Source organism: Delphinus delphis, chromosome 10, assembly GCF_949987515.2.
Source record: "Delphinus delphis chromosome 10, mDelDel1.2, whole genome shotgun sequence".
In the NCBI taxonomy this organism is placed as follows: Eukaryota; Metazoa; Chordata; class Mammalia; order Artiodactyla; family Delphinidae; genus Delphinus; species Delphinus delphis.
In genome coordinates, this window is record NC_082692.2 from 103,001,371 (window position 1) to 103,019,904 (window position 18,534).

Consider the following 18,534-nt stretch of genomic DNA (forward strand, 5'->3'; position numbering starts at 1 on the left):
AGTGGGCAGACGAAACGGAGCCCATCCAGGCCCAGGGGCATCCCACTGGGATCCGAGGACAGGTGGCACACAGCTGCTCCCTCCAGACCGAGGCTCTCGAACGATGACGGCTACTCTCACACTAAAATCCCACGAGTCTGGACAAAAGGGAAGACCCCAGTACACAGCACTGTCTAGCGCGAGGGGAAAGTGCACTTCTTTTCAACGAGGAGAGGACAGATTTATCAAGGAACACTGCTGTAGCTACAGGCCTGCTACATGGGGAGATGAGCTCGATCCTCACCCTACACCACAACGCAAACAGATGACAGCTGGCAGCAAGTTACAAGTAAAATTTAAGCTGAAAAAGAATACAAGACATAAACGAGCGTCTATCTCACGGAGGGACAGGCTTTTCTAAACATAAAGAAAAACACATGAAAACATTTCAAAAGAAAGACTGTCCAAGCTTTTAAGAATCCTCACTTATGTATGTCAAATGTTACTATAATAAAAATAAAATTACTAAACTGGAAAAAAATTTTCTATTTTTGTCAAGAGGTTGTATCTTTTTCATAAGAAGATTTGTACAGTGATGGAAAAACATTAAAGCCTCAACAGAAAAAAAAGGAAAAGTAATAATACTAGCTAATATCTTCAGAGTGCTTAACGACGTGTTAAGCGCTTCAAACGTACCATTGCATTTAAACCTCAGGACACTGTGACACTATTTCCTACAAGACAAAACTGAGGCTTAGGGTGTTACCTGCCAGAAGTCACACAGCTACTGACTGGCAGCGCTGGAACTTTGGAACCTGCCCGACTCCAAAGCCTGCTCTTACTTGCCCTTGCTTCAAATAAAAAAAAAAGATAAACGGTCACAATGAATATAATATACTCAGTGTGTACGGGTTTCACTTACAGATGCTTCAGTTAAAATTTACTAGTAATCAAAGGCCATTATAATTTTGCCTATCAAATTGACAAAAATCTCCAAGTGACAAAATTCAGTGATGGGAAGGGGTCAAAATCTGGCATGCATTTCCCTCTCTGACGGGTGCGCAAGCTGGAGCGACCTTTCTGGAGGTCACCTGGGAAATGCGGAACAGGAGCCTGTGCAAAGATCCTCATCCTCTGTGTCGGATACACCCACTCCCACGCGCACTCCCCACCCTTCTCCACCCCGTCCTCTGCCCGGGGACCGACCCAGTGAATCACACGAACCGGGACACATCCCTGCTTCCTGCCTGGACTCCTCCACAGAGGCAGGGGAAGGAGAGCAACGGGGACCCTGGCAGGAGACGGGAGGAGCCAGAGGCCGGGCATCTATCTTCCACTTTCTTCCCCGTCGCCTCACTGCGCGTGTCAGGACCACTGCTCCCCACCCCTCTGTCCTCGCAGGCTCCTGTCATGTGTCCCTTTCTTTGTCCCGTGGGTGTGGGGCGCTGAGCGCTCCTCTGCTGGCATCCCTGAACTCCTCTGGGTTTGCCATTCCCTGGTAAGTACACTGGTCTATAAATAAACCTCCTTGGTCTCTTCTAGCCCCAGGCGCTTCGGGATCCGCGGGCCCTGGTGCAAACGTGGCCAAGCCCAAGAACCACACCACGCACAACCAGTCCCGAAAATGCCACAGAAACGGCATCAAGAAACCCCAATCACAACGACACGAATCTCTTAAGGGGGTGGACCCCAAGTTCCTGAGGAACACACACTTTGCCAAGAAGCACAAGAAGGGCCAGAAGAAGATGCAGGCCAGCAACGCCAAGGCCGTGAGTGCGCTGCTGAGGATATCAAGGCTCTCGTAAAGCCCGAGGAGGTCAAGCCCAAGATCCCAAAGGGCCGCGCCCGCAAGCTCAGTCAACCTGCCTACACTGCTCACCCCAAGCTCAGGAAACGTGCTCGTGCCCAATCGCCAAGGGTCTCAGGCTCTGCTGGCCAAAGTCCCAGGCCAAGGCTGCAGCGGCAGGTGCAGCCGCGGCTCCAGTTCCGGCTCCCAAGGGTGCCCAGGCCCCCACAGAGGCTACAGAGTGGAGGCCTTTATCTGCCAACGTGAGGACAGAAGGACTGGTGTGACCGGTGGGCTGCTGTCTGCATGGGGCTGGTGTCCTCCTGTGCTATTTGTATAAATAAACCTGAGGAGGATCTGTCAAAAAACAAACAAAAAAACAAACCACAACCTCCTTGGATTACCTTACTTTGATTGTGTCTTCTGTTTCTGGGTGGGACGCTCATTGATACATCTTTAGACCTAGCAATTTTACTCTAGAAATTTATCCTAAGGAACAATCAGAAAAGTGCAAAAATATATAGGGATATTTGTAGCATCATTAAGACTGGAAACAAACTAAATATTCAATAACAGGGAACCGTTTCATACTGAGGGTCATGATCTACATGAAGAAACACTACGCAGTCATTGAAAACCAAGTTATAAAAGATAGTTAATGATGTGAAAATAAATTTCAGAAATATTTTAAGTGGAAAAAATGATTCCAATCTGCATATAAGAGAGACTGGAGGGATGTACCCCAAACTACTAGCACTAATTATCTTTCAGTTCTGACGTCATGGGTGGATTTTCTTCCTTGTGTTATTTTTGTATTTGTCATATTTTCTACAGTTTTCATGTATCATTTTTGTAATTACGGAACATAAGTCCAAAATACTATATATATGTGTATATACATATACATATATATATATTTTTGTGCGTGTGTGTGTGTGGTACGCGGGCCTCTCACTGTCGTGGCCTCTCCCGTTGCGGAGCACAGGCTCCGGACACGCAGGCTCAGCGGCCACGGCTCACGGGCCCAGCCGCTCCGCGGCATGTGGGATCTTCCCAGACCGGGGCACGAACTCGTGTCCCCTGCATCGGCAGGCGGACTCTCAACCACTGAGCCACCAGGGAAGCCCCAAAATACTATATATTTAAAAAAGGAAAATCAGTGCTAAATTCTGGAACACCCCAACCCCATGCATGTGCACACACAGTTTGACAGTCCAGTGCTTAAAAACGGGCTCCTGCCGGCCAAGAACGTTCGCACAGCTGCTGTAGCTGGAAGCACGGCGAGCACGCTCTGCTGCACCTGCGATCAGCCCACAGCTGCGTGCGCTGCTGGCTCCAGGCCTCGGGCTCGCTCTGTGAGCCAGACCCCAGCTCTGGTGCAGGGCCGAGGGAAGGGCACCTAGAATGCCTTGTGGGGCTCTAAGACCCAAGGAGGGACACGGGATCTGCTGACCTCCAGGAACCTTCAACAGAGACAATACAGCACAGAAGAGGGAAAAGACAAACAAAACCCGAGACCTTGGACAGACCTCGGCTTGAATCAGCACTGATCATCTCGACAGCTGTATGACCTCAGGTGTGCTTTCACCTCTCTCAGCCTCTGCTTCCTCATGTTGAAGACAGGGATAACATTCTTTACCCCACAGCCTATAAGCATTACACTGAATTACATGAGCACAGAAGTATTACAAAAGTAAAAATGGCCTCCTGGGCCAATAAGACCCTCAGAGCCCAGACACCTGGCTTTGAGGTGCAGATGGACAGCAGAAGGTGAACGCGGGTCGAGAGGGAGAGGAGATGATCTGGCGGAGGAAAGGGCTGTTTGGCACTGTGCCAGGCCTCCTGGCGGCTGTGAGCAGCCCACATCTTAGGGGAGAGTGCTACCTGCAGTGGGTCCCAGGTCCAGACTAGAGTCGTTCAGCACCTCCTCCTCCTCCCAGAAGTACTGCGGCGGCTGCAGGATGCGGGACTCTTCGCTCTCTTCGCTGGCAAAGCCAGAGCCAGGGGCTCCCAGGCCAGTCCCCAGTCCCATGGCCTCGCTGGGCTCCTCCGAGTCCAGCGGCTCCACGCCAGTGGGCAGCAGGAGGTCCAGCAGGGAGGTGGAGGTGAGGCCCTCTGGGCCAGGCTCCTCGGACCCGGCTGCACACGTAACCAGGGATGTTCCTGCAGACATGAAAGCCGGTGGTTAAGAAGGAAGAGCGGCACAGGGTTGAGACCCATCTCCAACAGCCAAGAGCCCAGGGGTGAGGGTGGGGCTTCAGGGACACTCCTGACGCCGGGGGCTGCGAGGCGATTCTGAGATGCTGTACTCATCTCCAAAAGGCCAAACTGCTTAGCCTTCCTTCCCTGTAGCAGGGGCAAAGGCGAGACGGGGAGATGGGCGGGAGAGAGGGAGGAAACATTTGCTGAGTACCCACTCTCCACCACGCTGTGCGGGCGCAGGGCAGCGGAGAAGGGGCCCTGCTTCCCTGGACCTTGTGCGCACACTGTTCTGCAGGCTCCTTTCCTAGGCTGAACATTTTCCAAAACTGCATTAAGAATGTGATCTGTGTTTCAGCAACACACAGTCTTTAAGACCATGTGAGAGACTTCCTGGTGGTGTGATGGTTAGGACTCTGCGTTCCCAAAGCAGGAGGCCTGGGTTCAATCCCTAGCCAGGGAACTAGATCCCACATGCATGCCACAACTAAGAGTTTGTATGCCACAACTAAGGAGCCCATGTGCTGCAACTAAGGAGCAGGTAAGCCACAACTAAGGAGCCCTCGAGCCACAACTAAGGAGCCTATGAGCTGCAACTAAGGAGCCTGCCTGCCTCAACTAAGACCCAGCACAACCAAATAAATAAATATTTTTAAAAAAAACCAAAAACCATGTGAGGTCACAGGTCAAACTCATCCAGAGCTGGTAATGATACGTCTGTTTGGAATCTTGGACCCCTCTCTAATTTACAAAACAAACAAACAAACAAACAAAAAACAAAAATAAAGGGCATCTTTTTTTCCTTCTCTCTCACTCCCATTCACTAAGAACAGGAAACAGCCCTCTTTGCTGGTTTCACAATGTCATTACTAATTACACAAATATCACTAACTTGCTGTAAGTCTTCCGGAAAGCTGGGCCTCAGTTTCCTCGTCCAAAAAATGAGGAAAGTGGGTGAAATGACCTCCAAATTTTCTTTTCCAAAACGAACATTCAGTGATGTAAGAAAGAGGGAATTTCGGGACTTATTTCCTACTCTGTGCCTATAGCGCACTATGACGTGGCCGAACAGCAGTTCATAGAAATTTTTAGTGATGTTTAATAATAAAGATAAACAATAACACTACTGGTGCCACGTGCTAAATGCTTTGTAAGCGTTATCTGAATTTTAATCCTTATAAGCACCTTATGAAGTAGTAAACCCTAAGCTTTGTGTGTGCCCGCACAATGAGCGGCTGCTAAGGAACACAAGGGCTTTTCAGACTCAGAAATGAGTTCTATCAGAAACAGAGAACAGGGCTTCCCTGGTGGCGCAGTGGTTGGGAGTCTGCCTGCCGATGCAGGGGACACGGGTTCGTTCCCCGGTCCGGGAGGATCCCACATGCCGCGGAGCGGCTGGGCCCGTGAGCCATGGCCGCTGAGCCTGCGCGTCCGGGGCCTGTGCTCCGCAGCGGGAGAGGACACAACAGTGAGAGGCCCGCGTACCGCAAAAAAAAAAAAAACCCAAAAAACAAAAAACAGAGAACGTGTCTGGGGGGGACGGAGACTTCGTATGCTACGCACCAGCTGGACAACACAGGGCCACGAATAAAACATCTCGTAAGGAAAGCAGTCCAGGGTACAGGGAAAGGGGCGTAACAAAATAACAAGTGTGCTGAAGAGGATTAAACAGGTCTTGAGATCAGACACAGCAAGAGCGCGTGGCGCAGGAAAGCACCCTGGCTTCCTGGCTGAATGACTCCAGGAGAACGTCTGCCCCACCAGCACCCTGGCCTCCTCATCTGTAGAGCAAGGCAAGAATTCCTCCAGCCTGCAAAGGCCACCCAGTGGTCAGCTCCGTGCAGCGTATAAACTGCACTGCAAAAAGCACACTGCAGTCTACAATCATAAGTATCATGAAGGATAGAGAACCGGGACATTCTCGGCCAGGAAGAGAATGTTTAAGAACGACAATGATATCTTCAAATGCATTAAAACAAAAGGTTGATGTGAATAATAAAGATCAGTTATTCTATGTGACCTGAAGGAAAAAACTAAGACTAATGGGAAGAAACATAGATAGCATGAGAGTCTCAAATAGCCTTTAATAAGAAGCTGATGACGCGTCAGGTCACCTGCACCAACCCGCCTAACTCCTACTCCTGCTTCCACCCTCAGCTCAGAGCAGCCACCCCGGCCCCCACGGTCTCAGCGGGGCACCCACCACTACATCGCCTCTGGACGCGTCCCAGCACCTTCCTCACTGAACTGTCACAGACCACCTTACAGCCTCCCTCACTCGGCAGCGAGCACGGAGTCGAGCGTCCTGTGTCAGCTTCACCTGTGTTCTGCCGAGGCCTCAACAGTCTCTGAAATGTCACAGGAGCTCAAGACATGTTCGAGAGCAAATAAATCAACACCCTTTTCTTTTACAGATGAGATAACTGAGGCCTCATGACACTAAGGTCAAACAACCAGCCAACAGAAGCACTGTAATTAGCTGGTTTCTCCTCACAAAAAGGTCCTGCAGGTGCTCCGTAAAGAAAGACCAGAAAACTACTCTTTATGTGCCCTTCATCCAAAGGATGTGTAAGGACGAGAGCACCCAGGATGGCACGGATGCCTCACAGGACTTAAGGAGCAAGGAAACAGGCCAGACCTGAAGACACCCTCTCCTCCCAGCACTCTGCTCAGGGTCCCCACGAGAAACCCAAACCACAGGGTGGCTCCTCTCCTGAAAGACCTCAAGTTGGTAAAGTGGCCCCCTACATTTCACAAAGAAGCCCTTTTATTTCTATTTCTGCACAGACCCTATGTTTGGAAATAGTTCGTCGATCGACGGTACTCAGGTTAAGAGCTACTTTCTAATTTTTAAATAGTCAGAATCATATAATATTGCCAATCAGATATGCTGCTAATTAGGACCTACTTTGGTTTCAGGCAGGCGGCAGTATCGTACTGGAGCTAACATCTGCATTAGACTTTCACTGCTCAGAGGAATGCGGCCCCCCGAGTTCCCATTCTGTGCCACGTACTGTGCCAGGCCCTCTCTGGAGACACAGAAATGAACACAAGACAGCCTCTGCCCTCGGGGAAATAACCACTGTTTGGAAAACGTAATGCAAGTTTTATATAAAATACCAGCTGATACAACAGGTCTACTGTCAGACTTGGTATCCTCAGGGTTGGGGGAACCAAATTCTACAAGACAGGAATCTGGAAAAACTCACGCAGTCCAGGAAGAAAAAAGTCAATTGATGAGAAATAATTACATGACAAAAACTGTACAGGTTCCCGGGGCACCAGAGCAGCGGTCTTTGAGACGGCCAAGAGGTGAAGCTCGTTATCTACCTACTGGGAAAGACATTACTTCAGCCGTTTTAGAAAAGCACAACTGACTTTAAGAATTCTTGGAAGTTTACCCTCCACAAAACCGCTGGAGGATCAAACACACGTTGCCTCGTCAAAACCCGACAGGTGTCTCTGCGAGCTGAACCGAGGTGTGATGGGAGAGGAGTCGCAGCCACGTGGCCTCGGTCCTGCTGGCCAGACCAGCCTGGACCACAAGGAACCTGCATGTGCCCTCTCAGGGGAAGTCTGACCAGCAGTCCTGTTGACTTCCCACCTCTGGGGATAAAATACTTTTTAGTCGGTGAAGCTCTCTGCGCAGAGCACTGTGGTCCGATGAATGCGCTGGGTCTATTCCCGACCATTTGCACGACTTAGGCGGGGTCCCCATTCTCTCAACCTCTCTCCTCCACCTGTCACAGTCTGTCCTTGTCTATCTTTCCCAACAGTCTGATAGGAATTAAAAGAGGTTCTGATAATGGTGCTGAAAAGCTGTGTGTGAAAAAGAGGAATCTGGTTTTTCATTCTTTCTGCAATAAACATTTCCATTTTCTTGAAGTTCCTTTTCCCTCTGATGACTATTTTTCTTTTATATAGACCTTGATATTTTCAAAAGCTCTCGCAGTGGGAAATTCTTTAGCTAATTACGAGAGTTACTTATGTTCAAGCTTGCCCACCGAAACAGTGGCTGAAGCCTAACCATTCCGTGTATAATTGCTTTTGCGTTTAACAACTCATTTGCCTTGAGACCCCCACCTGATTTCAACTTTCAGAATTACACTCCCTGTGATTTTTTTTCCTCTAGCACCTATAATTTTCTGCTACTTCCATCACTCCCAGTGAAAAGGAGAGAAAAAGAAGGCACGTGAAAAGGATTTGGAAATCAGCCTCAAAGAACTGAAAATCTGACCCAAACGGACTCAGAACCAGGTGAAGGAAGCAGGCTTGTATCGTAAGGGGGTGGGGAACACAAGGCCTCTCAATAAGCCCCATGTTTTTCTCCCCCGCAATCTGCTCTTGGTCCCAACACCCTTCTCTGATTTCCACCATCAGCCCACCCCACCCTTCCCCTAATCAGCAGCTCTGAGTCCAGGGATCCCTGAGCCCTCGGCAGACGCCCATTGGGGAGCTGCCCGGCAGCATCTGTCACGTGGCCCACACCCTGGAGTGGCAGCTGTAACAGAAATGGTCCAGCACCACCACCCTACCACACACACTTGCTTGCATGTCTGTGTGTCCTTGCACTACGGTGTGCAAGGGAGACACGCTGCTGGACACACGCCACCCAAGCACAGGGGTGCTCACAGGCACACGGAGAGCGCGCCCCGGGGGCGGAGGCGGGAGAGGGGGTAAACGGAGCCCAGCTGCCCACAGTGATCTGTGGCTAGCCAGGAAGAGGCACCGTAACAGCTGGGCACGGTCCTGACTCACTTCACTGGCCAGTTCTGGGGTGGCTGCCACACAGAGAAAGAATGGACAAGCAGTACTTATTTGGTGAGCCTCACCTTCTTCCATAGAGGACTTAAGGTATGCAAGGACAGAGGTGGGGCAGCGACTGAGACAAACACGGATGCCATTTCTTATGCACACCACCTGTGTCCTTACTCATCCTGGACTGATGGTGCAGAAGGCGTCCCCTCGCTGAGCTGGGCGCAGGGACGCGCTCAGGGGCAGTGGCCCTTCCCCGGGATTTTGCACCACGGCCCAGGGCACTAGCCGCTCTGCTGTCATCATCAAGCAGAGACCCCCCCCCCCCGCCGGCTGGGACCCAAACACACACACACACACACACACACACACGTGTGCACCACGGGCCCGCGGGCTGACTGCACGGGGAGCGCCGCGGGCCGAGTCCGCAGGACGGGAGCCAATGCAGGCACCCGGGGGGCGGGCGGGACCATACGCGCGGGCACAACCCCCCCCCCCAACGCTACCCCCGCCCCGGAGGGCTCGCCGCGCTGCCAGGACACGTCCTCGTGCGACCCGCCCCGCACACGCCGCTCCGTGGCCGCGCCCCTCCCCCCGCGCCTTCACACCTGCCGTCACCTCCGCGCACGTGCCGGCACGGCGCTCGCCCCCCGCGGCGGTCACCACAGTGCGGGGCCCCGCGGCCCTGTCACCCGGACACGCACCGCGGGCCCCCGCCCCGCGCCGTCGGCAGCGCCCGGACCGCGGGCGGCCGCCCCGCCCCGCCGCCAGCCGAGACCGCCTAGCCCTTTGTTGGCGCGGTGCTGCCCAGCGCGCGCCCGCCGCCGCCCGCTCACCTCCGGCCAGCAGCAGCAGCAGCGGCAGCGGCAGCAGTGGAAGTGGCAGCGGCAGCGGCAGCAGCGGAGTCTGCCCCAGGGCCCTCAGCAGCCTGCCCATGGTGCCGCGTCGCCGCTCCGCAGCCGCCTGGGCTCCTCAGGGCCGCGCGGGCGGCGGCGGCGGCGCGCGCACGCCCATTGGTCTGCGCGGCCGTCGCTCGCGCCGCCCCTCCGCCCTCCACCGGCCAATCAGCGCCGCGGAGGCCGGGGGCGGGGCCGCGTCGCCGGCGCCTCGCGCCTCGCACCTCAGACCTCGCGCCTCTCAGGCCCGCGTCCACCTGGAGCCCGGATCGTGGAGGAGGGGCGTGGCCCCGGCGCTGAAGGCCGCGCTCGCGAGATTACGCGCGGACCCGGCGCGGAAGCGGTCGCCCACCTGTGCGCCCCGGGCCCCATCGCAGCGCGGGACCTCAACTTACATGACGGGTTAGTCCCTAGGCCGCGCCGGTGGACGCAGGGCTCATTAACCACAGCAGAAACGCATGCCTTTCTAAATAACTCTAGAGTTGAGGGGTAAATCACAAGATAAATGTTACTTTGTTTATAAATTAACGACATTGAGAACGTTGCGTATCAAAATCCGTGGGGTGCAGCCAACAGTTCACAGAGGAGAGTTTATAGCCACAAACACATTAGAAGACAGGCAGTAAAAGTAAGCGAAGTAAGTATTCAACTTAAGAGGCTTTAACACACACCTACACAGAGGAATCAGTAAGTTTCTATCGTTGAAATAACAAAAACCCAGTAGAACTGACTGCTAAAAGCCTGAGAAAGATGAATAGAGCACACAAATCTTTAGCATCCAGAAAAGGACATAAGTCAATACCATTAGGAATGAAAAAGGGAAAAAAACTACAAACAAGACGATTTTAAAATTATAAGCAAAACTTGACGCATATCAATACAAAATTTAAAGTCTCATTGAAATGGATACTTTTAAGGAAAACACAAATTACTGATTCAAGCAGTAGAAAAGCTAAACAACCAACAATGGGGAAAGATAAAAAGATAATTTAAAAATTCTCCTCTTAAAAAAGACATATCGCTCCTTTGGAGCGAGTGCATTCTGTCAAACCTTCAAGAAACAAACTCCTCCTGAACAAAGTTAGAAAGCCTCCCAATTCACTTTATGAAGTTGGAATAACACAAATAGAAAAAAAACCCTAAGCCAATCTTACTAAACACAGATGCAACTTTCACAAAAATATATGAGCAAGGTGATTGCTGCAATGTATTAAATATGTTAATATGCCATGATTAAGTGGGGCTTACCCTAGGGATGCAAGATTGGTTGAGTGTTAGAACCCTAACCTAAACAGACGTTTCTCCAAAGACATACAGATGGCCGACAAACACATGAAAAGATGCTCAACATCACTAATTATCAGAGAAATGCAAATCAAAACTACAATGAGGGGCTTCCCTGGTGGCGCAGTGGTTGAGAAGTCCGCCTGCCGATGCAGGGGACACGGGTTCGTGCCGCGGTCCGGGAAGATCCCACATGCCGCGGAGCGGCCGGAGCCTGTGCTCCGCAACGGGAGAGGCCACAACAGTGAGAGGCCCGCGTACCGCAAAAAAAAAAAAAAAAAAAAAAAAACTACAATGAGGTATCACCTCACATGGGTCAGAATGGCCGTCATCAAAAAACCTACAAACAATAAATGCTGGAGAGGGTGTGGAGAGAAGGGAACCCTCATGCATTGTTGCTGGCAATGTACATTGATACAGCCACTATGGAGAACATAAGATTCCTTAAAAAACTAAAAACAGAATTACCATATGACCCTGTAATCCCACTACTGGGCATATACCCTGAGAAAACCATAATTCAAAAAGCCACATGCACCCCAGTGTTCACTGCAGCACTATTTACAATAGCCAGGACATGGTAGCAACCTAAATGCCCATCGACAGATGAATGGATAAAGAGGACATGGTACATATATACAATGGAATATTACTCAGCCATAAAAAGAAATGAAATTGGGTCATTTGTAGAGACATGGATGGACACAGAGACTATCATACAGAGTGGAGTAAGTCAGAAAAAGAAAAACAAATACGGTATATTAACGTATATATGTGGAATCTGAAAAAATTGGTATAGACCATCTTATATACAAAGCAGAAACGGAGAGAGATGTAGAGAAGAAACATATGGATACTAAGGGGGAAAGCGTGGTGTGGGAATGGGGGGGGTGGGATGAATTGGGATATTGGAATTGAATACACTATTGATAGTACGTATAAAATAGATAAGTAATGAGAACCTACTGTACAGAACAGGGAATTCTACTCAATGCTCTGTGGTGACCTAAATGAGAAGGAAATCCAAAAAAGAGGGGATGTATGTATGCGTATAGCTGATTCACTTTTCTGTACAGTATAAACTAACACAATATTGTAAAGCAACTATACTCCGATTAAAAAAAAAAAGAAAAAGCTACTCACTCATTTCTCAGCATTAAGAGGATCAGTTTTTTTAAAATCTCAGGAGGGAATTCCCTGGAGTTGCATTGGTTAGGACTCCACACTTCCACTGCGCAGGGCACGGGTTCAATCCCTGGTCAGGGAACTAGACCCCACATGCCTCACAGCAAGGCCAATAAATAAATAAATAAATGATCTCTGGAGATGCCCCCCCACCATTGGCATGCAATGAAACAGCCTCTACTCCTGATAAAAGGGACAAACAAAAACTTTAGAAGCAAACAAGAAATAGAAGGGAAGGAAAACTTCCTTAATTCAGTAAAGAGTATCTCCTAAACATGTACAGCGATCATCATATTTAGTGAAGAAACATTAGAAGCATCCCCATTTAAGTGAGGAACAAGAAAAGGACTATCATTACCACCACAAATATTGAATATTCTGTAACAAACAATGCAATAGGCTTGATAGAGGAATAAAATGAGATAAAAATTTGGGAGAAAATTTGGTAAAACTAATTATTTGCAAGCATACCTAGAAAATTCAAGACCATCAACTGACAGACTAATTGAAAACTAGTACGATTTGAGGAAGATTTCTGGATATAAAATAACATATAGAAATCAATAACTTTTTAATACATCATCAATAACCAACTAGAAAATATAGTAGGAAAAAAGATCTCATCCACAACCGCTATTGAAAGCCAAGAATAAACCAAATAGAGGTATAAAGTCTAAATGAAGAAAATACTAAAGCTTCATATAACACCAGAACAAAGGGGGAAATGTATCTTGTCCCTGAATGGGAAGATTCAATGTTGTAAAGATGTCAGTTCTTCCCCAGAGTAATCAACAAACGCAATGGAATGCCAACAAAAACCCCCAGTAGAATGTTTTGTGGAATTTGACAAGCTGATTGAAAAATTCACCCCAAGGGCTTCCCTGGTGGCACAGTGGTTAAGAATCAGCCTGCCGACGCAGGACACGTGGGTGCGAGCCCTGGTCCAGGAAGATCCCACATGCCACGGGGCAACAAAGCCCGTGTGCCACAACTACTGAGCCCTCATGTCACAACTACTGAAGCCCGCGTGCCTAGAGCCCGTGCTCCGCAACAAGAGAAGCCACTGCAATGAGAAGCCTGCGCATCGCAACGAAGACCCAACGCAGCCAAATATAAATATAAATAAATTTATTTTAAAAAATTCATCTTGAAAAGAAAATACTCAAGAGTAATAGAAATTTTGATCAAAACACATACAGAAATTAAAATATTGTGGTACTGAATCTGGAATAGATGCACGAACAATGAAATGAAACAGAGAGGTCAGAAACAGACCACTGTACACATGAAAATGTTTTACAGAGGAAGCTTTTCAACATGGTGGAGAACAGATATTCACTCAACAGTGTTATGTCAATTAATCTGAAAATATAACGTTAGATCCATATTTCACATCATACATCATTCCCATTAGACTGAAGTACTAAATCTAATTTAAAAAGTTGCTTTAAATACTGGGAAGTAATATAGGTCATTTATTAACCAAACACAAAAGGCATAAGGGAAATGAGATACACGACCATATAAAAATGAACACCAAACATTAAAAGAAAAGTTAATACCAATTCTTCATAAACCCTTCCAAAAATTAGAAGTGCAGGGAACACTTCCAAACTCATTCTATGAGGCCAGCATTACCCAGATACCAAAACCAGACATAGACGTTACAAGGAAAAAAATCGCAGACCAATATCTCTTATGAACACAGATACAAAAACACTCCACAAAGTATTAGCAAGCCAAATCCAGCAACATATAAAAAGAGTCTTATACCATGGCCAGTGAGATTTACCTCAGGAATGCAAGGTTAAAATTTAACATCTGAAAACCAATTCACCCTATCGATAGAATAAAGGCCAAACCCCACATGATCAGCTCAATAGAGGAAAAAAAAGCACTTGACACAATTCAACACCCTTCCATGACAAAAACACTCTAGAAACTAGGAATAGAAGGGATTCTTCCTCAACCTGAAAAAGGGCATGTTACCCCACTGCTAACATCATGCTTAATGGTGAGAGACAAAGCTTTCCCCCAAGACCAGGAACACGACAAGGCTGTCTAGTCTTGCCACTTCTATTCCATGTTGTGCAGAGGTTCCAGCCAGACAAGTAGGCAAGAAAATGAAATAAAAGGCATCCAGGGTGGAAAGGAAGAAATAAAACTACCCTCATTCATAGATGACATCATCCTGTACATAGACGATCCTAGGTTTTCATCCACTAAAAACACTATTGGAACTAATAATGAGCTCAGCAAGGTAGCAGGATATGAGATCAATATATGAAAACCAAATGTATCTCTATACACTGTGTGGTGAGCGGGATCACGGCTCCCCAGAGATGTCCCTAATCTCCAGCACCTGTGAATACATGACCTCACGTGGAAAAGGGGACTTTGCAGATGTGATTAAGTTAAGGATATGGGATGGGAGATGATCCTGGATTATCTAGGTGGGCCCAGTGTAATCACGAGGGTTCTTACAATGGAAAGAGGGAGGAAGGAGAGTCAGAGTCAAGGAAAAACAGGACAACAAAAGCGGAGCTCAGAGTGACGCAATTTCTGGCCAAGGAACGCAGGGATCCTCTAGAAGCAGGAAACGGCAGGTAAAGGAACTTTCACCCAGAACCCTGCTGACACCTTGACTTTACCTCAGTGAGACCTATTTCAGACTCCTGACCTCCAAAGCCGTAAGATAATAAACTTGTGTTGTTTTACGCCACTGAATTTATAGTAATTTGCTATAGCGGAAATAGGAAACATACAAACTGCAATAGAGAAAATTCCACTTACAACTTAGAAACAAATCTAATAAGATAAACACGAAACTACAAACACGGCTGAAAGACGTTAAAGAAAACCTGTGTAAGTGGATGGACATTCCATTTCATGCATGAGAAGGAATGAAATTGTTAAAATCGTAATCCCCAAGTTGATCTACAGACTCAATGCAATCCTCATCAGAATTCCTCGTGGCTTCTTTGCGGAAATTGATAAGCTGATTTCAAAATTCATATGTAAATTCAAAGGGTCCAGAACGACTGAAACAATCTTAGAAAGAAAAACAAAGTTGGCACCAGCACAAAGATAAGCATATCCTTGGAATAAAATTGAGAGTTCAGAAATAAACCCTCACAGTTATGGTCATATGATTGCCAAGGCAACCAATGGAGAAAGAATAGTCTCTTCAACAAATGGTGCTGGGACAGCTGTACATCCCCGTGTAGAAAGTTACACCCCCTATGTCACACCACATACAAAATTTACTCCAAACAGATCAAAGACTTAAATGTAAGAGATAAAACTATAAAACTACTTGAAGAAAATATAGGGGTATATCTTCAAGACCTTGGATTATGCAATGGTTTTTGAAATGACACCAAAAGCATAAGCCATAAAAGATATACAGACAGGAGCTCGGGGGCGCAGGGGTTGAGAGTCCGCCTGCCGATGCAGGGGTCACGGGTTCGAGCCCTGGTCCGGGAAGATCGCACATGCCGCGGAGCAGCTAAGCCCATGCACCACAACTAGTGAGCCTGCACTCTAGAGCCTGCGAGCCACAACTACTGAGCCTGCGTGCCACAACTACTGAAGCCTGTGCGCCTAGAGCCCGTGCTCCACAACGAGAGAAGCCACCGCAATAAGAAGTCCATGCACCACAACGAAGAGTAGTGGTGCGGCTGCTCTGGAAAACAGTGCGGTGGTTCCTCCACAGCGAAACACAGGGCTGCCCTATGACCCAGCAATTCCACTCCCGGGGACATATCCAAGAGAAGAGAGAACACACGTCCACACAGAAAGTTGTTACAGCGATGTTTGTAGCAGCATCATTCACAACAGTCAAGTGCTCATCAACTGGTGAGTGTATAAGTAAAATGTGACACATCCCTAAAATGGAATGTCACTCAGTAATAAAAAATGAAGCACTGACATATGCTACAACAGGGATGAACCTTAGAAACATTATGCTAAGAAGCCCGTTGCAAAACACCGTATATCGTATGATTCCATGTGTATGAAATGTCCAGAACAGGCAAATCTACACAGACAGACAGTACATTCTGTGGTTTTCTAGGGCTGTGGTAGGGGTGGGGGAAAAGGAAGGGGAGCGAACGTTAACGGCTATGGGTTTGGTGGGGAGATAATAAAAACGTCCCAAAACTGATTTTGATGATGTGCTGAAACCACTGAGCCGTACATTTTAAATCATGTTATTTAACCATATCTCAATAAACCTGTTACTTAAAGTAACACAAGTCCACAAGCATACATTTTATAGTCTATAACGCACACCCAGCAGTACGTAGTAACTGTATACTTAAAATTTTTACCTGTATGATATCACACCTTCTGGTATCTTATATTTTCAGTCACAGTTATCTTTCATATTAATCCGTTAATAAACTTATTGTATGAATAAAAACTTTTAATTGTTCAATCCTAAAATATACCAAAGGAAAACCTTCCCTCGATCCCGTACTCTTTGCCAGCTGCCCCATCTCACCGCTCCCCTTCAGAACGAGACTTCCCAAGTTTCTACGCGTACGATTTCCGCTTCCTTACCCACTCCCACCCCCTTTGTTCTACTCACGCTGCACTGACACTGTGGGTCAAGGTCACTGTCAACCTCCGTGTTACCACAAACACCGGATTTCAACTTAAGAGGCACATTTACAACTATTTCCAACAACTCTAAACTGGGACGTTTTACGGTTTGACGGCATCCAGCCTTTCTAAATGTTAGCATTTTTGCCTCAGTAGCATATTAAAATGGTGATTCTTGTAACAGGGGGCATCTGACATTGGATGAAACACGGCACAGGGGACAGATCTGTCGTCTCACCTGACCCTGAAGCTGTCTGGGTCCCAGTTGACCTCAACCTTCTTGAAAGGTTTCCCTTTCCTGGCTTCAAGAACAATCCCTCCTCTAGTTTCCCCCAGCACCTGCCCGTTCCTAAGTGTCCTTTGCTGGTTCACACGACAGGCACTCAAGCTTCCAGCGGCAATCGCTTCTCTCTGCTCTCTGCAGGGTGATTACACCCAGCCCCACGGGGACACCTGTTGGACCACTACAGCTCGTGCCCAAACCTCCACTCAGCAGCCCAGACTCAAACCTGCCCGCGAAGTTCCCGTTTCTCCTGGGACGTCAAACGCATTTCCAGCCAACTCGTCTACAAGAAGCTCCCGGTTTTCCCCTGACCTCAGCCTATCTCTCAGGCCAGAAGCCTGGTCATCACCCATGGCTGCTTCTTTTCTCCCAGTACTTCTTACTCATGAGATGCAAAATACACCTAAAATAGGTCCACTGTCCCCGTCCCCTGGTCCAGACCACCGCCATCTCTAGGCTACACCCCAGGCTCCCATTCAGCCCCTCCATGACTCTCTCTCTCCACTCACTTCCCTGTGGCCGGATAGGACCTCCCTGTAAAACACGTGGGACCAGCTTCGTCTCCTGCTTACCAGCCTCAGGGCCGTGTACTGCAGTCAGACTCAGAGCCTTACTGGACCTGTGTGATACTGTGATAGAGTAAGAAATATATATTCTGGTCTTCCTCCCAGCTCCTGGCCAGACTCTAAAAATACCTTTGTAATTTCCTAAGTGATAAGAGACACTGATGGAAGCATCTTTTGTAGTAAGATCTGGGTTTTATCCCTCGCTCCAGAAACGGCTCTGGAGTAATTCAGGTGAAAAGAGTGTCTTCGTTATTCTTAACAAGACCCTTTTGACCACTCCTAGGTTTGTTAAGGAGGTGAATTTTGGAAAGCCCCTAAGGAGAGGGCCTAGTTGCCAGGGGAACCAACCAGGTGATCAGAGGGTTGGAACTTGCCCCAGGCCCTGACCTCCTGGGAGGGGAGAGGGGCTAGAGGAGGAGCTAATCTAATCACCAATGCTGATGGTCCGACCAGCACGGGCGCCATAATGAAGCCTCCACAAAAATCCGAACTGAAGGGGTTCAGAGAACTTCCGGGCTGGTGACGCACCCCGCTCTCCATGGGGACCGAAGCTCCTGTGCCCGGGACTCTCCATCTGGCTGTTCATCCACATCCTGTAATACAGCCTCTGTAATAAATCGGTTAATGGAAAGAAACTCGCCCTGGGTTTGGGAAGCCGTTACAGCGAGTCACCAAACCCGAGACGGGGCGTGGGAGTCTCTTATGTGCAGCCCAGCTGGACAGAGGCGCAGGTGAGCTGTGGCTGGTGTCTGAGCCGAACCTGTGGGGTCTGCTTGGACTCCTGTAGTTGGCGTCGGAGCTGACGCCCAGTCTGTGACCGCAGACAACCGGACAATGGGTTGGCGTGAAAATGCACACGTGAGGTGTTGCATATGTGCAGAAAAAGCTTTCCCTTCAGCCTGCAAGCCCAGCCTGCCTGCTTGCCTCAGCCGTACCCGCTCCCGCTTGTGAGGAGCCCCTTTTAGAGGGTCACCTCCCCCCTAACGCAGGCCCACA

At 48.6% G+C, this 18,534-nt stretch overlaps 1 protein-coding gene across 4 annotated transcripts in view; it reads right to left on the reverse strand.

Moving 5' to 3' along the window:
- The window catches only part of PODXL2 (podocalyxin like 2), a 40,578-nt gene extending 22,374 nt beyond the window's left edge, over positions 1-18,204 (reverse strand). Inside the window, exons 1-2 of one of the 4 annotated variants that reach the window (XM_060021525.1) lie at positions 17,971-18,204; positions 3,650-3,928 (exon numbers count right to left, since the gene is read on the reverse strand). In XM_060021525.1, coding sequence (XP_059877508.1) covers positions 3,650-3,928; positions 17,971-18,130 — 439 coding nt within the window. In that variant the 5' untranslated portion in view covers positions 18,131-18,204. Of the gene's footprint in view, positions 1-3,649; positions 3,929-9,555; positions 9,696-17,970 lie in introns of those variants that run through there. The other 3 variants (XM_060021526.1, XM_060021523.2, XM_060021524.1) reach the window with 3 other exon arrangements.
- Positions 18,205-18,534: the final 330 nt, after the last annotated feature.